Raw genomic sequence first — 17531 nt, forward strand, 5'->3', positions numbered from 1 at the left:
TGAAAAATATATAAACATCTAGGTAAAATCATCATTTTCACGGCATGAATATGACCTATTAAAGAAATTGTAAGTGGGTTCCATCTAGAAAATAATTGTTTCATAGAGTCCATTAAAGGAACAACATTAGCTTTATAAAGATCTTTGTATTTTTTAGCAATTATGATATCCAAATATTTAAAAGAATTATTAATTCTGAATGGAATATCATTATATATAAAAACAGGAGCATTTAATGGAAAAAAATCACTTTTATTTAAGTTAAGTTTATATCCTGAAAATTTTCCAAATTCATTTAGTATTTTCAAAAGATTAGGAATACATTCTTCAGGGTTTGAAATATAAACCAAAAGATCATCTGCGTAAAGAGAAATCTTATGTTTGGTCCCATTTACAGAGATACCATGAATATTTTTAGCTTCACGGAGTATTATGGCCAAAAGCTGTAGTACGAGATTAAATAATAAAGGGCTTAATGGACATCCCTGTCTAGTACCTCGTGAAATTAAAAAAAGTGGACCTAAGATTATTAGTAATAACAGTAGCAATAGGATTCTCATAGAACATTTGAATCCACTACTTAAATTATTACCAAAGCCAAATTTTTCTAATACCTTAAACAGATATATCCATCAAACTCTATCAACTGCCTTTGCTGCATCAAGAGAAATAGCATTTTGGGGTATCTTAGTTAGTGATGAAAATATAATGTTCATCAAGCTCCGAACAATGGAGAAAGAGTAACGGCCTTTAATAAAGCCCATTTGATCCGTAGAGATGATTTTATAAAAAATTCCAAACAGTTAGCCATTGTCTTAGAAAGAATTTTTGCTTCAACATTTAATAACAAAATATGTCCATATGATGAACATTCAGTGGGATCTTTATTTTTCTTAAGAATTAAGGAAACAGAAGCTTCATAAAAAGGATGAGGTAAATTACCCTTCTCAAAAGATTCATGAAATGTTCCCAAAAGATATGGAGAAAGTATTTTTTCAATTTTTTTTTTGTAAAATCCTACTGAATAACCATCAAGTGCAGGAGCTTTACCTGATTGCATTAACAACCAAGCTTCCTGAATTTCATGTTCAGTAATTGGAGCATCAAGCATCTGTTGATCTTCAACAGTAATTTTAGGAAATTTAATCTTATGTAAAAAAGCCTTCATTTTGGAGGAATCTGCAGGAAATTGAGATTTATAAAGGTCAGAATAAAAATCATGAAAAATATTTGTAATGTCTTCATCATTACTTATTATATCTCCATTATCTTTATGACTCTTTAAAATTTGTCTTTTAGCTCTAGCTGCCCTTAATTGGGAAGCTAAGACCCTATTATTTTTATACCCAAAAATATAAAACTGACTTTTCAATTTAAGCAAATATCCTTCAATAGGATAAGTTAATAATAAATTATATTGTGATTGTAATTCCACTCTTCTTTTAAACAAATCAACATTTGGAGAGGTTGCATTGATGATATCTAAGTCTTCAATTTGCTTAGAAATTTTATCTAATTCCATTCTTGTCTGTTTCTTTAGCTTAGCTATATATGAAATAATCTGACCACGTAAATAAGCTTTTAATGTATCCCAAATTACTAACTTTGAGATGTTTCCTGTATTATTAATGAGAAAAAACTCTTTTATCTGAGTTTCAATAAACTCAACAAATTCTGAGCTTTGTAACAAATGTTCTGGAAAATGCCAAAGTTGTCTTGTAGAAGCAACATCTTTCAGTTCAAATATTAGGTTTAAGGGAGCATGATGAGAGATAACAATTGAATCTTATTCATATTTCTGAACATTAAATAGAAGTTGATGGTCGACTATAAAATAGTCGATTCTTGAATATTTAATATGAACATGTGAGGAAAAGGAATGTTCTCTATCACTAGGATGCATATGTCTCCAAATTTCAATTAAGCCATAATCAATTAAAAAAGAATTTATAAATAATGAAGAACAATTAGGGAGTTGATGTTTGGATGATGACTTATCTATTAAAGGATTTAAACAAGTATTTAAATCACCACCCATTAATAACATATATTTATTTAGATCAGGTAATAGAGCAAAAACAATGTTAAAGAAAGAGGGATCGTCAACATTTGGTCCATATATATTAACCAAAACCATTTCCTGTTGTAAATTATTCATTTAACAATCAAAAATCAACTATATCACCTATAATATCCTCCTGGTTAAAAGGAATCTTGGAATCAATAAAAATGGAAACACCTCTAATTTTACTTTAAGAATTTGCATGAAACTGAGCTGCCTTCCAAAATTTAAAAGAATCGATTTTTATTCCATAACCTGATATGCGTCTCTTGTGTAAAGATTATATCAGGTTGGAATCGGTTAATATTTTAAATTTTTTCTTACACTTAATCGGATTATTCCAACCATGGACATTCCAACTTAAAACAGTTAACTGTTTAAATATCGTCATGAGACTTTATATCTAAAAAAAAGTAGTTAGACGCACGTCAGGATAAGGTGGTTGAGAATGGTGGAGATGAACAACAATAATAGTAATTTGCATACGCTCTGGAATTCCATAATAGCGATAAAAAATAAGAAAAGAAAAAAAGAAAAAACCCACCTAACCTACAAAGCCTGGAAATAAGTCGATATCGATCGACGCAAGCCCCAAAGAATGCATGAAAAGCAATTATCAACTCCACCTGCCTGAATAAAAGGTAAAAATGAAAAGAGTAATCGCTGTCTCCCTCTTCCAGATATACATCTTATTACAGTCGACATACAGCTCATTAGAGTTGAGTTGAAAAGAACAGTTATTAGAAACAACCTTCAGTTTTGAAAATAACCTTCATACTGTTAGATAAGGAGAAAAAACACGTCCAAAAAATTCTTGAAATATTTGCTCAGAAGAAAAACAATCGCCATCTTTAAATTATCAAATCTCTCTTTAAAACATAAAGAAACCCAGATAATTACTTATAAGTTCTTAACAAAAGCATATGAAGCAAAATGCAATTAGTTTAATTAAATGCTGCGAACAGAAAAAAAAATTCTAGATGGTTCAGAGTTATCTACAGTCTTTCAACAGTTCCCTCACTATGTCTTCTGAGGTTAAAACCATCCAAACCAGTCTATTTCAGAGATAAAAGTACATTTTCAGATATAGACTTTCTATACCCATCAAATCCTCCAATTTCAACACTCCTTACATTGCTAGACAGTCAAACAGATATAAATCATTCAAACTTCAGACTTCAGACTCGTCAGGGAGAGAATTAATAAAATGCAATGCTTCAGCTGGGTTCTCAAAAATAGGAATCCCAGAATTTTTGACAAAAAGCTTTAATTTAGCTGGGTATTGAAGAGATGGATGCAACTGTCTTTGATAAGACATACGCATTACAGCAGCGAATGCAGAACATTTCTGAACAATTTCACGCGGAAAATCTTTGAAGAAGCAAATCTCAGAGCTTTGAAATTGAAACAGCCTTTGCTTTCTTGCAAGCTTAATAATATGGTCTTTGTCTCTAAAATGAAGAAAATGCACAACAATATGCTTGTTTTCACCTTGATCTGAGAATTTTAAAGCACCAACTCTATGAGCCATTTCAATCTCCAGCAGTTGTAGGCAAACCTCCGGAAGTAAAGATTGAAGTATTTTAGCAAAATAATCCAATGTGTCAGCGGGTCCTGATTTCTCTTTTAATCCAACAGTTTGAATATTGTTCTGACAAGAACAGGCCTCCAAATCCACAATCCATTGTTGAGCCTTTTCCAAATGAGAAGAAATATGAGCCACATTTCGACTAACCTCTTTAAGATCAAGGCTCAAAGAGTCAATTTTTCCCTCCAAGGGGAGAAATCTTTCTTTTAGTTGAGTTAATTCAGCAACGATATAGCTGATTTGAGACTCTAATCTATTTACCCAGGGTGGCTCCTCTGAACTCTTGTCAGCTTTTTTAAGTTTACCATTGCCTGCTTCAAGATTTCTCCTGGTGCTTCTTATGTTAAACATAATTATAACTGTCATTCTGCAGGATCTGACTGAGTAACGTTAAAATTTCAAAGTTTAAGTCGGGAAAGGGAGAGATTAAAGGCGGACAGAAAGGAACTATGTCTTACATGTTCACTGGCGGAAGGCAGACCAATATTCTGTAGCATTTCAAGTGGGGTCTGCTGTTCTGGGGAGGGGATTTGGAGGGTGGGGGTGTTGATTGTGTCACCTTTCTTTTTTGGGTGGTTTGCTGTTTTTCTTTGAACTGATAGTTCTCAGGTCATCACTAATCATTGGTATGCATTCTTCTTGGTGCTTACTGAAAGAGTCTGGTTCTCTTTGTCACACTCAATGATGTTTTAGCCTGGGATCAAAGACAGTTTTCATTATGTATGGGAAGAAGCTCTCGTGGCCACAACTGATACAGTTGAAAGTGAAGTTCAAAGATCAAATTGTTCTGGAAAAATTGCAAATTAGGCATAGGTGTGCCTGTGAATGAATGCTTCTTGATCACCCCATGATGGCAAGGTCCATCACTCTGTTCATGTTTTAGTGTTGCCAGATTTGGTGGTCATTAGCCATACTGGATTTGACACCTGAACAGTGTTATGTCTTGACGTGTAGATACCTAGATTGAAAGATCCCGGGTCTCCTGTAATATATTCTGGAAGTTGCCTGGTCCTATCACCATTTAGTGTGGATATCAAACAGCATGCTTGTGACTATTTCAGCCACATCATTAGCACTGACAATGGTTGAGGATGGACATGTTCTTGGAAAATGTTCTTCTCTTTTTCCCCTCCAACAATTTGACTGCACAGCATCATTCAGAACTGCATGTACTGAAACGAGATTATTGACTGTGGTAGAGAGTATCAATAACTGAAGCATGCCAGGTCTGAAATGTGCCGTTCCCATTCCATTGATTCACCACACTGCAGACAGAAAGCATCATCTGCATAGGAACCTCTGGTAACCTCTTCTCTTCTGCACCCTATCAACCAATTACTAGCACCCCTCACAATATAGGGCTTCATGTGCTCCAAATTTCCCATCACCAACTTCACCTGCAGTATCATTTCAAAGAGGCAAAAGCTAAGATAATTTGTTGAACTGAGACGAGATGACTGAGAAGCAACATGGATGAACAGAAATAAAATGGTAGAAGTATGTGAAGTTGCTGCTCTGTGGAAAAATAGGTCAAGATCTATGAGCTCCATCAGATAAATCAATGGTGTTTAAGCAAAGCCTATTAACCGGTCAGAGGGTCGTGCGAGTTTGGAATGAGCTGCCAACATAAGTGGTGCTTGTGAGCTCAATTTTAATGTTTAAGAGAAGTTTGGATAGTTACATCAATAATGTGAGTATGAAGGGCTATTGTACTAATGCATGTCGATGCCTGTTTCTGTGCTATATTTTCCAATGGCTCTACTTGTGCTTATGCACATTATAATAATAAATATGAATAGCTGTTGGGTAGCAAATTCTAACAGCAAAGAGCATTTGGACCATTACTAGGAAGGACTGACATGAGACTGTTCTGTGAATATCATGATATGAAATATAATTGGAAGTTGTTTCAGTTGAGAATTTTAATGGAACATATTTTCTTTCAGTGAACAGGTGGCAGAGACTGAGACCCTGTCATGCTTCACACAGGAAGAGCTGAGCAAACTAAAGTCTGATTTTGAAACAGGTGGGGTGGGAAAAGTTAAATCACTGTTAGAGAAGAAGATAGCTGAACTGAACAAAACAGAGCTTAACATCGCAGTGACGGGTGAATCAGGTGCAGGAAAATCCACCTTCATCAATGCCATGAGAGGACTTCGGAGCGATGATCCGGGAGCAGCTGAAGTTGGGCTCACAGAAACAACAATGGAGCCAGCCAAGTACTCACATCCCACTCTGCCCAATGTTCGCTATTGGGACCTGCCGGGAATCGGATCTATACAAAAGTATCTCACAAAAATGAAATTTGAAAGATATGATTTCTTTATCATAATCACCACTGTTCGATTCAAAGAAAATGATGTAAAACTTGCCAAAGAGATTACACGGTTGGGGAAAAAGTTCTATTTTGTCTGCTCTAAGATTGACATTGATCTTGTCAGCATGAGGGAAAAAGAGAAGGCTATTAATGATAAAGAAGGGCTGGAAAAGATTCGGAATCTTTGTGTCAGTAAGTTGGCAAGGGCAGGGTTTCCAGATTCATCTGTGTTCCTCATATCTGGTAAAGAGCCAAAACATTTTGATTTCTTTCAGTTAAATGAAAGACTTGAAGATGATTTAAATAATGTAAAGAAAAGTATCTTTGTCCTGGCCCTTCCAAATCTAAGTGTGGAGATAGTGCAGAAGAAATCTAAGATTCTGAGAAATTGTATCTGGATGTTTGCAACACTCTCTGGTGGATTGGGAACCATCCCAGTTCCCGGTGTCTCTCTCGCTTGTGATATCGTTATATTGATTGGAGCCATTGTCTACTTCCAAAAATACCTGGGGCTGGATGATGCCTCTTTTCAAAGATTGGCCAAGAGAGCAGGAAAACCTGTGGAAGAGCTGAAGGAGGCAGTAAAAAGTCCACTGCTGGGGGAAATAACCATAGATGCAATTATGAAGTTAGGTTGGGTTGCTATTGCTGCTGCCATTTCAGTCGTGGAATTTGCTCTCCACCATGTCCCTGTCATTGGCTCCATTTTTGGAGCAGGCTCATCATTTCTCATGACTTACAAGATACTGAGTGATGCACTGAAGGAACTTACAGAGAGTGCAGAGAGAATGGTGAAATTTGTCTCTAAAACTGATTAACTGAGCTACCCAGTGTCTTTATATTATGGTGTGGTTAATAATTTCATGTTAGCTAACACCAAATCCTGCTCTAATTTGACTCAACAATGCTCACTTCTACTACATTCGTTCCAGGAAATATTTTCTATTCATTACTGAAGGGACTTCAGGGGGAGTTTCTAATCTGCGGCACTTGGAAAACTGGTGCAAGATTAACAGAGTGCTATTCTATGAATTAAGCTTTACAGTTAAGCTACATCTGCCTTCAAAAGTGTACGTGAAGGATGTACCCGATAAACATTGGGTTTATCAGCAGCACCTTGCATTATTCAGCCAATGACTTGTTTAAAAAAAGGACGAGCAAAATGATAGCTGATACTTGGGTGCAGTATATAGACACCTGTATCAATTAAGACGTAAACCATTGTTTGAAAGATCAAGTGCCACCCCAACCATTTGATGTTATATATCACAAGTCTGTGTTTGATGCTTGTTGACTTGTACAATTTGACTTACCTTAAGAGAACCTCTTAAAAAAAAATTGTTAGAGAAATTGGAGCAAACCTCATGGCAAGATCTGGAATCAATAAAGCCTTGCACATTTAGATCTCATTTAAAATTGTCAAACAATTGTCAATAATTCTCCCTTCTGCAGGTTTGTGAGTTTCACATGAACCTACACAGCACAGCAAGTCAGAATTAATCTAAGTAGTTTATTAATACTTGTTATTAAATCACAATGCAAAAAGTAAGGAAAAATGCAAAATATTGCAAGATAACAGAATAACTTACATATTATTGAAATAAATCCATAAAACTTTACATCTCAGTTGTAACTGTAAACTAATCTCAGGTCATATCCTTTTCAATTCTGAGCTTAACTCATCCTATATGATCACTTGGAGTAAATGGCTCTGGATGATATCAGTGCTGTGTCACATCCAATATCTCAAGCTATTCCAAACTATCTCAAAAATGAAACGCACTCCTGTGAATGTATTCAAAACACACCATGAGTGATTGTGCAAATTACATTCAGTCTTTTTCACTGCGTCCCATATTAGTGAATTTAATTATACCCCATCATCAATATAAACTGGATTTGCCCTATTAAATGCTTACTTTACATAACTGTTCTGTGTCATTCCTCGCATACAAACTCCATGGTAAACAGATTGATAAATTGTCTTGCTTCTATCTCAATTATTGCATTCATGGATTTCCTCGCCATTAGATGTTTGAAAACTGAAATGAAAACCAACTGAGGGAGATGCTCACCAAATCACGCAGCAACTAATCAGAGAGAAGGAAATTTCATGATCCATGTCAATTCTCTTCATATCAAACTGCATCAAAAAGTTCCTCAAACATTCCACGGATTCCTTCTTGTTCAGCAGATGGACACAGAATCAACTTCAGTGCAGAGTTTGAAATAATGTTGTCTATGCTTGTCTATAATCATCAAAACATCACAGAATATTGTGGAATCAATGTAAGAATACAGAGTAAAACATTGAAATATGTGAAGTAAATACAATTATTTTAAATCTTGGCAATTAATTCAAAGCCCTGCTGCATTAATGATTCTTTAGTTTGTGGGGAAAATAGGTCAATATAATTAAAGGAAATTGTAGATATTATGACACAGATATTATGGAATAAGCATCAGTGCTCCCTTGCTTTCATCACTGGACTTCAGTTTTCAGAGGAATTAGCCACTCTCCAGCAGAGACATCGTGGCATTGTCAAAAGGGAGGTGATCAGGAAAGTTGGCAACAAAAACACAAGAGATCCCAGAGATGTTGGAAATCCAGATTCACACAGACAAAATGCTGCATGATCTGAGCAGGTCAGACACCATCTATGCAGAGGAATAACCAGTTGACATTTATTTGACCATCAGATCCTGATGAAGGGCCTCAGACCAAAACATCAACCATTTACCCTCTTCATAGATACTGCCAGAACTACTGAGTTCCTCCAGCATTGTGTGGGTCACAGTGCCTTCAAAGGACAGAAAAATGATCTGGAATAAGCCATCTTCAGAAGGCTTGTTGCATTGGGAGTAATGTGGGAGAATCTTACACAGCTCACTGGAACTATTCTGCTTATATACAGATTTGAGCTTTGGATTGATTAAGGTTGTGGTGCACTTTGTTTTTTAATTAATGTAGTAAGTTCCAAATGCATGTATTAAGACAAATTTACTTGATTAAAACAGGTACAAATTTAACCCATTGCGTTTAAAGTTTTTTAAAATTCTCTTTTGCAGTGTAGTTTCATCATACCAGATCAGATATCAGGCCAGTTGCTTTGTATTTCAGACTGCTGGATGATTGTAGTATCCTGTGTAGTAATTAAATTCTAGACATACTAAATTCTAAAGTATTACTGAAGGGAAAACAAATGATTTAAAAAGGCTTTAATTGATTGGTTATGACAATCCAGAAATATGTGACTTTAAGAAATGCTAAGAAGTTAGCTTTTGATTTGTCATGGTGGGTTAATACTTTCTCAACATGCAGTTATGCCTAAATAATGCTTTATGAAATCCCTTTCTCTGATTAATCATTAATGAAATGAAATGTCATTCAAGTACTACATTCATTTTTCATTGGATAATGCACAACACAGATTCAAAATGACATTAACATTTTAACCTTAGTGTATCTGCCCAACATACACATGCCTGTAAAGTTAATTTTCGTGAGCAAATTTGACTGATCAGTAGCTCAAATTATGAGCTGGAAAGCATGCAGACCTTTACAGTTATCACCTCAGGTAACTGAGGGTTAAAGTTCTCACCTCAGAGCTTCAGTGATCTGGGTTCAATTCTGTCAGCTATTGTTCCCTCTTAAACCTATTCCTGCCTTTTATTTCTGCATTGGGATAGGTTTTTCCCAAAATGCTCTGTTTCAGGTTATTTGGCCACTGTAGTTGGCCATAAGTGCAGGATAGTGATGGGATTAATGGGAACATGGCATGAGTTACGGGGCAAATTGTTTGGGAAGGGTATTTTCTGAAGTCTGCCATATATTCAGTGGGCCAAAAGGGTGCCTGCTACTGGGGTACCTTGAAGAATGTCCAGTAAGGGTTTTCAAAACAACAAATGAAATGTGTAATATTTTACTCTAAATTTTATAGGGATATTTTGATTAAAAAGAACAATAATCACAAGAACCATTATCTCGGTACTTTCTAATGTATATAATTATTATCCTACATCTCATTTCCTCAAAGAATTCCAACTGTATCATCAGGCAAGATTTTCCCTGAAGGAAACCATGCAGACTATGTCCTTTCTTGTCCTGTGTCACTAAGTACTCCATAACCACATCCTTAACAATTGCGTCCAACATCTTCCAAACCACTGATCTCAGACTAACTGGTCTATAATTTCCTTTCTGTTGGCTTCCTCCTCTCTTAAAGAATGCAGTGACATTTGCAATTTTCCAGTCCTCTGGTACCATGCCATAGTCCAATGATTTTTGAAAGATCATTACTAATGCCTCCACAATCTCTACCGCTGCCTCTGTCAGAACCCTGGTTAACATTTCCTCTATTTTTTTTAAAGCAGCATGGACCAACCATTGGTCTGAGTAGGAAATTGGTTACACATTCTGAAATCTGCTCTTCACTTTAATTAATCATTATACAAAAGAGAATTCCAGCCGCACAGCAACAAAGGCTATGTGCACGGAAGCATTTCACTTACTGCACGGCCACACACCCACACAGCTTAGAGGGAACAGTGGGGCTGAGAGAAGAAATCCACACATCAAATGAAATGTGATGGAGGACTCTGCGAACCAGAACAGAGTGGAAGATGCATTTCTTTTTGAATGAGTACCTCTATCCTGTACAGTCAGATGCTTCTTGTATGATAATCATTCGAACATTTAGTGGGATCATGACAAACACCTGTTATTGTGACTCCTTCCTGTGCAATTCCCACATCCCTTGATTCACATGTTTTGAAAAGGATTGATCTTTTCACTCTTGATCAAACTCAGAAGCTGATTCATCAGAGAATTTGCATGATAACCATACTCTGGGTGAAGTTATTTCCCATCTCTGTTCCACTTGAACGGAATGCTGCTGAGACGGGATTCATTTTTCCAGCCATCCACGGGAAGAAAATCACCTCCATATATCGACTCTTACAAGTCCCTTTCCATAAACTACTCAGTATCCCACAGAGTCCACCTGATACCCAGCTTTCTATCTCCAGCAAATTTGTACAGTTGCATTTCATTCATCAGTTAAATCAGGGGTCCCCAACAATTTTTGCACCACAAACCGGTTTAATATTGACAGTATTCTTGCGGACCGGCCGACTGTTGGGGGGGGGGGGGGGGAGGTGTTAATCATGACTGGAATATAGGTGATAAGTCAAAAAAGTCATTTATAAGTGGCTAATACTCTTAATTTCATTTCTAGAAGGGTTTATCTAACGAATTTAATATTAAACACACAGCGCATATTTTCCCATATGAACATATAAAATCATTGCAACACACCAATATTGCTGAATCAGTGGGAACCCTAGGCTTTTCAGTGGGAACCCTGGGCTTGTTTCCCTACAACAAGAAGGTCCCATTGAGGGGTGATGGGAGACAGCAATATTTGAAGGGGGTTCCTTATGTCCAGTCTATTCCGCAATTTAACTTTTGTTGCATTCATTGCAGAAAAGGCTGCTTTGCCGAGATATGATGTAGGAAATGGAAGCAATGTTTTCAGTGCTTTCATGGCTATCTCAGGATATTCGGCCTTGACTTTGATCCAGAATGCTGGCAGAGATGTGATGTCAAACATACTTTTCAGCCACCATCATTTGTAAGCTCGAGGAGTTGATCTTCTTCCCGCGCAAACGTGGGTGACACATGGGTAAAGACATCGTGTGAGTAATGACCTTGCATGCATTCAAGTTCCAACAGTGGGCATGACAGGGAATGAGGAAAGGTGCAGCTGACTCATATCGTTAAATATCGCCAAATCAAATCGTTTCCTCGCGGCCCAGTAGCACATGCTTTGCGGCCCGGTACCGGTCCGCGCCCGGTGGTTGGGGACCAATGAGTTAAATCTTTAAGAATAAATCATTGTGGATGAGCTGTGATTTGTTGGAACATCAGCTGATGTGAACAGAATTTTCATAATGGAAAATTATTCATGTGTTCTTAATCTCTGTTTTCAAAGTTCAAAATACATTTATTCTCAAAGTAGGTGTACATTATAGAACCTTTATATTCATTACCTTACTGGCAGCCACAGAACAAAGAATCCCAGTAGAAGGCATTAAAAAAACAGATTGTTAAACACCCAATGTGCAAAAAAAATCAATTTGTGCAAACAATGAAAGTAACATTGAGAACCGAAGTTCATTAAAGTGAGTACACATACATGAAGGCCGGTCATCACTGCGGCAGATCCAGGAACCCATCAGTCGCAGGCCAAAGCCTCAGTTCAGTGCAGAGACAAATAAACCTCACAGAGTAATGAGCTGCACACCGGGTCATCCCTCACCTCTGGCCCCAAAACCGTGACCTTTTCAATCTGGCCCGGTGGTTATATCAGCCAAACCTCATGTCGTTCTCACACTCTGACCCAGGCCCTGCCGCTTCAATATGCTGCTTTAATCTTTCACCCATTCTTTCAATATTAAGATTATATTTGTTATCTTTCAAGCTTATATTTTCATAGTTTCTTCTATTTTGGAAGGAGATTTGGAGGCCAGAGCAAATCCATCAATTACATTCACATGCTGCTTTACCTGGAATTATTTTCTCCCATAAAGGGTTCAGTTTGATTTGTTTTTTTCCATCTATTGACCACTGATTATCCCTATAATACTTCCTTTTTTACGTGTACTATCTTTGCTTTTGCAATTTCATAACTAACGCCTGTTCTCATCAAACCATCTACAATTTATGATAGGTGTCCATCGTCATGTTTAAAAGTTGTTCACTTGGAATTCATTCCAGTTCTGTTTGAGGGTTATGAAATTACTTTTCAAAGTCATCAGAAATTCCAACAGATGGTGATTTCTCTTGGTGAGGCACAGTCTGATATAATTTTCAAATGGTAAATACTCATATAAATGCAAAAAGAATTTATTTCCCAAGTTCACATCAACCTCAGGTTACTCCAGCGTATAGTTTTCCTTGGCCCAGTAGATGTCTTTCACTAAATGTGGAGCACATTACTGCCTTGGTTCCAATATAAATAACAGACACATTTCTAAGACTAGTTAACAGAGACTGTCCTTGACATCAATCTGACATTCTAACAAATAATATTTCAAGGTGCTCTAAGAAAATTAAAGCCAAATGACAGCTATTAGGCCTCATAAGTTCTTTGTATGCTTCAGAATAATGACTAAACCCCACCACCATTTATTGGCAGTTAAAAGATTATATTCAATTTTCTTGGGTTCACAAACAACCACAATAATATAGCCCAAATCCCTCAGAGTAGAATGATGGAGCATGGATGTTGTCTTGAGGCCATACTTCTGAAAGGACAGGCTGCAGTAGTTCTTTATTTCTCCCAAGGGCAGCTTCAGATGAACGCAATCCAGCTGGTCTTCCTGGGAACCAATACTGAGGGTCAGATCCACCGGGAGGGACCAGCCCCCAACCCTGCATGGAATCTGGCGGCACACAGCCAGCTCCATTGACTCTTTCCTCAGTGGCCACATCAAGAAACACAGAGGCATGAAAGAGAGCCTGGTCTGCGCCACAACCAAGGCCTTGCAGGTCCCCCACCATTGGTCTGTCCAGTGAACCAGTGAATCAGATGTGCAGTGTTCTTCTTTACCAATGTCCAAGAGGGTCTTGGTTTCACAATAAGAAATCCAAGATGATCACGACTTCCGTGAACTGCCTTGACTCCTTCTTCCCTGGGTGCCTGAAACAGGCTGCAACAAATTGCAAAACAAGTCCAGTAACTCTCTCCAACATCTCCAATACCTGCTGTAAATACTGACACACTCCTCAGGACCTGTGGTAGGTATGAAAATTGAGGAAAGGGGTAATACTGAGGGAATTTCAGCAGCCAGGGTCTGAATTAAAATGCTGAATGACAAAGGTAATAAACTCTGGAGCCACGTGTAATTTGCACAGAGTTAATAAGTTCATAGAACTCTATATGTTGTTCAAAGATTGGTGAGGGTGAACTGGGTTTGAAGTCATGGGACACCAGTAATGGGGAAGGAGGGAGTTGTTCCAATGGGATGGGATCAGAATGAACCATGTTGTGACTATGCCCCTAGTGAATCACATGACTCAGGCTGAGGATAGGGCTTTAAATAGTAGGGACGGTTGAACAGCTTGGAAAAGTATGAATAAAGTAACAATAGCTGAAGTTTCTGGAGTAATTTGGAATTCACAAGATCGGTTCATTCCAAAGATGCAACAGCATTCAGAAGGGAGGATGAGGTAACCGTGGCTGGTGAGGAAAGTAAAAGATTCAAGATTGATTCATGTCATTTCCAGCACACAAGTGTCAAGGAGGACAGAATAATTGTTACTCTGGAGGACAAAAATAATTGCAATAAAATAAAAACACAATAATAAATAAATCAACAAATATAATACATAGCAACACACACAAAATGCTGGAAAAACTCAGCAAGCCAGGCAGCATCATAAGTGCAGTTGACGTTTTGGGCCAAGACCCTTCAGCAGGACTGGAGGAAAAAAAGATGAGGGGTATATTAAAAATATATGATGGAGAGGAGAGAAAAACACAACATGATATGTGAAATTGGGAGGGGAAGGATGAAGTAACGAGCTGGGAAGTTGATCAGGGCAAGAGTAGGGGAAGTATGATAGTAGAGGACAGAAGTTCATGAAGGAATGAAAAGAGAGGAGGAGCACTAGAGGAAGGCAATGAGCAGGCAAGGATATAAGATGAGAGGGGGAAAGGGGGATGGGGAATGTTGGGGGGGGGGGTGGTGGTGTGACATTACCAGAAGTTTGACAAATCGATGTTCAGTCCATTGGTTTGGAGGCTAGCCAGACAAAATATAAGGTGTTGTTCCTCCAACCTTTGTGTGGCCTCGTAGCAACAGTAGAGGAGGCCATGGATTGATATATTGGAATGGGAAAGGGATGTGGAATTAAATTGGATGGGCTCTGGGAGATCCCTCTTCTTCCATGGGTGGATGGATTGTAGGTTCTCGGTGAAGCTGTCTCCCAATCTATGTCTGGTTCCACTGATATAAAGCAGGCCACACCAAGAGCACTGGACAGAGTACATCACCCCAGCAGATTAACAGGTGATGTGTTGCCTGAGATGTGATGCTGCTTGACTTGTTGAGTTCCTTCAGCATTTTGTGTGGGTTGCTTTGATTTCCAGCATCTGCAGAATTTGTCTTGTTTGTGATTGAATCTATACATGACTTACAAACACAGATTGATTGTACGCCTATAAAGTGATGCTAGGCACAGGAATGTCTGTACGTAAAGTGACTCTGACAGGAAATGATAGAGTAGTGGTGTTGCAAGGTGTGCACTTCCAGGAGTTTGAAATGACTCAGAGCTTACACTGCTGTGCCACTGATCTAAGGACGGGTCTGAGTGGTGCGAGTTCTCCTGAAGTCACAAACCATCTGATTGTATTGTTGAGATTGAAGAAGAGGTTTTTTTTACCTGGAACAAGGCTTCTAAAAATCCAAGTACACAACATCCAATGGTTCTCCTTTTCCTATTCTGATTGTTATGTTTTCAAAAAATACCAATAGATTTGTCAGGCAAGGTTTTTCCTTGACAAAACCATGCTGAATATGGCCTATTTTATCATGTGCTTCCAAGTACCCGGAAAGGACATCCTTAACAATCGACTCCAACATCATCCCAGCCACTGAGGTCAGACTAACCGGTTTATAGTTTCCTTTCTTCTATCTCTCCCCTTTCTTACAGAATGGAGTGGCAATTGCAACTTTCCATTACTCTGGAGTCATGCCAATATCAATTTATTCTTGAAAAATCACTACCAATGCCTCCACAATCTCTTCCACCACCTACTCCAGATCGTGGGGTGTAGACCATCTGGTCCAAGTAAGTTATCAACTTTCTGATCTTTCAGTATCCAAAATCCTTCTCCTTAGTGATGGCACCTTCACACACTTCTGCCACCTGACACACTTGAACTCTCAACAGAATGCTAGTGTTTTCTACTTAGTCAGTTCATCCACCATTTCCTCGTCCCCAATTACTACCTTTCCAGCATTATTCTCCAGTAGTCCAATATCTACTCTCAACTCTATTTGCACTTTATGCATTTGAAGAAACTTTTGGTAACTTCTTTAACATTATTGGCTAGCTTACCTTTGTATTCTATCTTTTCCTTCTTCATGACTTTTGTACTTCCCTTCTGCTAGTTTTTAAAGGTTTCCCAATCCTCTAACTCCCATTAATTTTGCACTATTATATGGTTTTTATGTTGCCTTTGACTTCTCTTGGTAGTGGCATCCTGCCTTTTGGACACTTCCTCCTCTGTGGAACGTATACATCTTGCACCTTCTGAATTTCTCCCAGAAATTTCAGCCTTTGCTGCTCTGCCAACATCCCTGCCAGTGTTCTTTACCAGTCAAATTTGCAGCTCCTCTCTTATGCCTCTTTAATTCCCTTTACTCCACTGTAATACTGATACACATGACTTCAGCTTCTCCTTCTCAAATTGCAGGGTGAATTGTATCATTTATGATCACTTTTCCCTAAGGGTTCCTTTAAGGGCTAGCTAATCAATTCGGTTCATTGCACAAAACCCAATACAGAATAGATGATCCCCTAGAGGGCTTAACCACAACCTGCTCCAAAACTCCACCCCATGGGCATTCTAGATATTCCCTCTTCTTGGGATGTAGAACCAACCTGGTTTTCTCAATCTACCTGCATATTGAACTCCCTCATGATGATTGTAACATTGCCCTTTTGGCAAGTATTTTCTGTTTTTCATTGTAATCTGTGGATGGCATCTTTTCTCCTGTTTGGAGGTCTATATATAATTTCCATCAGGGTCTTTTTACCTTTGCAGTTTCTTAGCTCTACTCAAAAGGATTCAACACCTTCCAAAACAATGCCACCTCTTACTGATGATTTGATTTCTTTTTTTTTTTACCAACAGAGCCACACCACCCCTCTGCCTACCTGTCTGTCCTTTCAATGCAATGTGTACATTTGGACATTAAGCTCCCAGCTACCATCTTCTTTCTACCACAATTCAGTGATGCTGAATGTCATACATGCCAATTTGTAACTGTGCTACAAGTTCACTGAACTTATTCTGTATATTGGTGCATTCAAATATAATACCTTCTGTCCTTAATCACCCTTTTAAATTTTGTCCACATCTTACATTACAACTCATCCTGTTGACCTCAATTTTACCTGATCAACAGACTCTCCTCACTAGCTGTCTCAATACACACTGTAAACCAACTGCCTCATCATCAGCGCTATCACTCCAGTTCCAATACACCTACCATATTAGTTTAAACCCTCCCGAACAACTCTAGCAAACCTGCCCACAGGGATATTAGTCACCTTGGTTTCAAGTGTAACCAGTCCATTTGAACAGATCATACCTTCCCCAGAAGAGAACCCAATGATCCATAAATCTGAACCGCTGCTTCCTGCACCAGCCCCCCAGCCACACATTCATCTGTCATATCATCCTATTCTCACCCTCACTGGTGCTTGGTACAGGTAGCAATTTAGAGATTACTACTCTGGCAGTTGTGTTTCTGAAGGTCAGCCTTCTACC

At 38.1% G+C, this 17531-nt stretch overlaps 1 protein-coding gene across 1 annotated transcript in view; it reads left to right on the forward strand.

Moving 5' to 3' along the window:
• LOC140733993 (interferon-inducible GTPase 5-like) overlaps positions 1-6785 on the forward strand; it is a 28694-nt gene extending 21909 nt beyond the window's left edge. Inside the window, exon 3 of the mRNA XM_073057570.1 lies at positions 5597-6785. Within this exon, the coding sequence (XP_072913671.1) occupies positions 5597-6785 (1189 nt within the window). The remainder of the gene's footprint in view (positions 1-5596) is intronic.
• The last annotated feature ends 10746 nt before the right edge of the window (positions 6786-17531 follow it).

Source organism: Hemitrygon akajei, chromosome 10 (assembly GCF_048418815.1).
Source record: "Hemitrygon akajei chromosome 10, sHemAka1.3, whole genome shotgun sequence".
Classification (NCBI taxonomy): Eukaryota; Metazoa; Chordata; class Chondrichthyes; order Myliobatiformes; family Dasyatidae; genus Hemitrygon; species Hemitrygon akajei.